Source organism: Phodopus roborovskii, unplaced genomic scaffold (genome assembly GCF_943737965.1).
Source record: "Phodopus roborovskii unplaced genomic scaffold, PHOROB, whole genome shotgun sequence".
Classification (NCBI taxonomy): domain Eukaryota; kingdom Metazoa; phylum Chordata; class Mammalia; order Rodentia; family Cricetidae; genus Phodopus; species Phodopus roborovskii.
Genome location: NW_026126480.1, coordinates 60,180,489 through 60,186,120, shown reverse-complemented (window position 1 = coordinate 60,186,120; position 5,632 = coordinate 60,180,489). Strand labels below are relative to the sequence as shown.

The window sequence follows — 5,632 nt, the reverse complement described above, 5'->3', positions numbered from 1 at the left end:
TTGTCCACACACTCTCAGAAGTCCCATAAAAACACTAAACTGAAAGCCATAATATATTATCAGAGTGCCTGGAGCAGACCCATGCACACCCTGTGCATTCTGCCTCAGTCTCTGTGAGTTCATATGAGCTTTTCTCAGTTGATATAGAGGGCCTTCTTTGCCTGCTATATTCCGTCTCCTCTGGCTCTCCCCCCATTTCTGCCGTCTTTTTCACATGGTTTTATGAGCTCTAATGGAAGGGATTTGATTGAAACATCTATTTAGAGATGTGTGTTCCTAGGTCTGTCCCTCTACTGGCAATTATTAACCATGACAATGTTTGGCAATACAGGTGGGAGCCATGACCTATCTGCAAGTTGCTTGAGAGATATCATGGACAGCGACATTGAACTGAAATTCAGGATCTAAGCAATTAACAGTTAGTTGGCTGAACCTTGAACCTTATATCACAAAAGTGAGTTTAAGAGTACATACAGAAAGTCAATTGCTGAAATGTTTTTGTAGAGGGAGTTGTCTTCAATGTTATATGTCAGGCTTTTTGCAAGTGAAAAACTGGGATCAAAGTATTTCATGCCTGACCTTGGTATAGCAACAGACACGTGGTAACTTGTCCTTGAGCAATTCACCTACAGGGCAACTAATCTATTTTGGACTTGCTCTGAAGTCTAAAATCAGCTAATGGTTTAAAAAAGCTATTTTTGTAGCTGAGCATGTAACTATTTTCCTATGTCAGTCTAAGCTATGAAAAAAACATCTTAGTGTTATTTCTAGCCATCAAAATTATGCAGTTAAGAAAATATCTTCCTGACTATCCACAAATATATGTGGGCCAGTAGATGAAATAAATATACAAGATAAGCATGCAGGCAGTGATAGAAATACCCACAGATGATTATAGGGAAGAAATGAACTGGAACATAAGAAAAATTATAGACATAGGTAAGCAGTTCTCAGAGTTTGTGGTCCCAAGCATTGCTTGAGAAGGTTGCTGCATGAGAGAGTTGTTCATCTGCTGGATCAATACCCGAATTATTAATTGTCATCTATTGTATTTATGTCATGGCCCATGACATGTGTCAGCATATCAATGTGTCTAACAAGCTTCTTTTGGAGTTGTCCGTTTATATCAAATATATAGATTAATGATTACAGTTGATTTTGAATATAATATTAAGAGTTTGATGATAGAAAGTTTAAAAATAAATACTAGTCTATTTAAAAAGTACATTAATATCCTCAGAGGAATATTTTCGAGAAGACCAAAAGAACTCATAGCTATGATTCAGAATACAATATTTTTCTTTTCCTATACAGTATAGTTGTTGCAGAAATACAATAATCTGTTCTTTATTTTAATAGCATGTATAAGAAAAAATGAAAAGCATTATTCATCTTAGAACTTTAAAAATAAATCAATATAAACTATTTTGCCATTAGCAAAACTTTTGTTAATGCATTCTTAACCTCCTTGTTTCTCAAGCTGTAGACCAGAGGGTTTAGCATGGGTATGATCATGGTGTAAAACACAGATGCGATTTTGTCAGTGTCCATGGAGTGACTGGAGCTGGGTTGCAAGTACATGAATATAATTGTCCCATAGAAAATAGATACTGCAGTGAAGTGTGAAGCACAGGTGGATACAGCCTTTCCATAACCAGCTCTTGATCTCATCTTTAGGATAGTGACAAAAATGAATATATAGGATATCCAGATAACTAAAAGAGCAAAAAAGATATTGAAGCTCACTGCATAAACAAGAACCAATTCACTGACATGTCTGTCAGAGCAAGAAAGAACCATAAGTGCTGGAATATCACAAAAAAAGTGATGAACTATATGAGCCCCACAAAAAGAAAGACTGAAAGTGTCTCCAATGTGGATGGAGGCATTCAGAAAACCACAAAAATAAGAACCTATACAAAGACATACATACACACTTGTAGTCATAGTGGTAGCATAGTACAGGGGCTTACACACTGCTGTGTATCGATCATAGGCCATTGACGCCAGGAGATAATTCTCAACAGTAGCAAAGGCAACAAAAAAGAACATCTGAGTAGCACAGTCATTGTAGGAAATTACCTTGTCTCCTATAAGAAGCCCAGTCATGACTGTAGGGGTGACAGCTGAAGAATAACAAAAATCAACCAAGGACAAATTTCCTAGGAAAAAGTACATAGGTGTATGCAGCCTAGAGTCCAGGACAATAAGGAGGATCAATCCCAGGTTTCCCACTATGGTGAAGGTGTAGATTAGGAGGAAGGTGATGAAAAGGGGAATCTGTAGTCCTGGTTCATCAGTGAGTCCCAGTAGGAGAAAATGTGTCACATATGTCATATTCTTCATCAGTGTCATCTTTTAGTAATAAGATGGTCCATAGCCAGGGGGAAAGAGGAACATGATGATAAAGAAGCTGAACTAAAATAGAAAAACGTAAGTGAGTAATACGGCTTTTGATCAACAATGTGTACTTTGAGATTGTCTGGTAAATGGGCTTGTGCCAAGTCAACTCTGATGTTTTATTATTACAGAGAGTTATATATAATAGATTTTAAAGATTATTAATGGAGTGCTACCCAAATTTAAAATTTTGTTTCCTGTATAGTCATAATAGATGGAGACTATTCAATAATGATAAAAAATAATGTGTGGATAATCTCCAAATTTACCTCTGACTCCTTATATCTCACTTTATTTGTTGATCACTTTTCAAGAACTACTCTAGACAGGCACTTTAGGTGACCACTCTGTGAATGGCCTCAATGACATTAGAACTTGCTTGCCTGTAAATTATGGAGCACAAGAAATTGAATAATTCATACATATTACTAAAATATGAAATGCTAGTCTGTGCTTTGAGTCTGTGGTTTTATTTAACCCTTGCTGATTCTCAAGTATCAGAATTTAATCAGATTTTTTAATTAAATTGAAAATAACATTAAACATAATTACATAGCTTTCTTGGCAAGAACCCAAATTTTTTCAGTTAGAGTTGTGTTTCTATTTCTAAGCACACATTTCTGTTATAGTCTTTTGTCCCAGAGTACAGGGCCCAGGAATAAAGTGCCCTATAAAATAGGTACTTTGGCTTGCAACTAAGTTCATTTTCCTTTTTTCTTTATCTGTATTTGGACACTGTTCTAAGCATACATTATCAGAAAGTCAGGGATTTCTCATTCTTCCTCTAAATCTTTCTTCCTCTTCCTTGATGGTGTGGCTTCAAAACCAACATTGCTGAACACAGAACATAGACATAACTCAAAATATATGACCTTCTCTCTTCCTTTTCTCCATCTACCTATTAACAGCAGCTGCCAGATTTGAATCTTACATGTTCAAACATCATTATGAGTTTATTTCTAAAGTATCTTACTAATGAGACTAAGAACTGAACATGGATGCAGGGTATCTAGGTAAAAGATGTAATGTGTGTATGTGTGATTGTGTGTGTGTGTGTGTGTGTGTGTGTGTGTGTGTGTGTGTGTGTATGCACAGTAGATATGATGGGGTAATTTAGGTGATATTAGCGACTTCAGCTTGATGCAGTTCTGATAGCTGCAGGCAGATAATCATCAGCTAAAACACACACAGAGTTTTGGCCCATCCACTGTATAGGACTCATTAGTCCATACTACCTTCTCTGACCACTGAAAAGTAAACAATGTTAACAGAAAATTTAGGACACTTCTGTAAGAAGACAGTAAAATGTTGATATTGATCCCATCCAAGGATGTTATGTTTTCATGTTATGATTGGATATGAGAGTGGTCTACTAGTTTGTGCTGATTTGATGTACATAGACACTGGGAAGCAGGGCTTCACTGCAGGTGATATTGATCTGTCACTCCTCATGCTGTCTTTCCTCCTGCAATAGCACCACTGAGTGTCTATCCTCTTCAGAGTGTTCTTCCTTCCTCTGAAAACAGATCACTGCTCCTACAATTACCTGGAACCCTGTCTTCCTTGAAAATCATATTTTCATTTAATGAATGTCTATTTTCCATTAACTTATTCTTTCCTTCATCCTGTCACAGCACACTAAAGTCACCAATACCAAAATAAAATTGACAGTTCAAGGGGCTCTCTGTCTCTCACAGATCTTTTACAAGAGCTTTCTATGTTATCAAATCAATTGATATGATGTGGCTGTCATATAATAACAATGGTTCAATTTCTATATTTGTTTTGTTTCTTTTGATACCAATGTTTATTTTACCAGGTAGGCTGGTCCTTAATTCCTAGGATAAAGCTAGCCTCCTACCTCAGCTTTCATAATGGCTGCAGAAAGAGTAGTTTGTTTATTTTGCTTGAGTTGAACCCTTTGAAAGGATATCTACCTAAGAAAAACACTTATTACCCACCAGAAATCTCCTGAAATTCTGAATATTTTAGGTTATAAACCTATATTTGAGACTACTTTCAGAAAATTTTGTAGTCTACAAATAATAAGAGATTTGAGCAAGAATGTGTAACTAGGTGTTATTACTATTGGTTTCCGGAGCTATTATCATTGAAGAAATCCAACATTTAAGAAGTTACCAGTATTTCTAAAGTAATTTCTTTACCTAAAAAAAAAAAAAAATTAAAGGTATTTTTAAGCCTCATGTCTGCATTAAACCAATAGTTTCTACATTATTTTAATGTAATGGTCATCTGTATATGATTGTAGACAAACTGCTAAAATGTATAAAGTGAATCATGCAGTATTTTTGAAATTTCAAAAAAAAAAAAAAAAAGTTTACTCTCTTGTTTTGTTGCATTCCTTTTCTGTAATAATAGTAACACAAATAGGAAACAGACAAAATCCACTAATATTCAGTATGGCTTGGTTCTCTCAAGGTTCATAGATGTGATGTGTTAAGATGATACTTAAACTCCCTAAAACAAAAAGTTTTTAATTCGTATCATGAAGCCACTTAGTTTTTTTAAGGAACTGTTTTCACCCATCCCTTTGCTTTTAATATAATTCACAGTAAGTCCTGTTGCCCAACTCACTTTCCATAAATTTCAAGTCTCACTGACAATGGTTATGCAAAATACAAGGCTATCCTATCTTTGAAAGAAAGAACAATAGCTTCAATAGTGAGCATGATCTCATCAAATTAGCCAGAGAATGCTGATTACACAGATCTTTGTCAGGTAGTGATTAAACACTTTGATGCTGTCTGAGACTCTATAAAGTCTTCATATTTGCCTTACTTAGAAAACAAAAATGAGAGGGAACTGGGATTTATATGTAAAACAAGGAAAATAATTTTTAAAAAAAAAGTTAAAAAAAGAAAACAAAAATGAGAATATCACATATCTCACAAAATTTATCACTTGTTTCTTAAGAAAAAGATGACAGGTATACATGACATCATATCAATTAATTGTTTGTCAGTATAGCTTTTACCTTTGAGTGTTTTTCCTTAACCATGAATGATGACTGACAGGAGATCTTCAGTCACAAGAGGTGGCCATGAAAGAGATAACAGTGAATACCATTCAAATGCATTGATGAACTATTCTGAAACATGACATCAAGCATGTTGTTATTTAAGAAGCTAATGCATGAAGAACAAGAAAAACTTTGTAGACTTTGACATCCATAGAGATTTCTTTTATGGGAATACCAGCAACTCCCAATCTT

General features: G+C 35.0%; 1 protein-coding gene across 1 annotated transcript; it reads right to left on the bottom strand.

Annotated features, from left to right (window-relative positions):
• Positions 1-1,422: 1,422 nt before the first annotated feature.
• LOC127227768 (olfactory receptor 5B3) lies at positions 1,423-2,355 on the bottom strand. Its single transcript, XM_051192109.1, has one exon. The coding sequence runs from the start codon at positions 2,353-2,355 to the stop codon at positions 1,423-1,425; it is 933 nt and encodes a 310-aa protein (XP_051048066.1).
• Positions 2,356-5,632: the final 3,277 nt, after the last annotated feature.

Bases quoted from the DNA above. Each gene is read 5' to 3' on its own strand.
- LOC127227768 (XM_051192109.1), bottom strand. From the start codon at position 2,355: ATGACACTGATGAAGAATATGACATATGTGACACATTTTCTCCTACTG.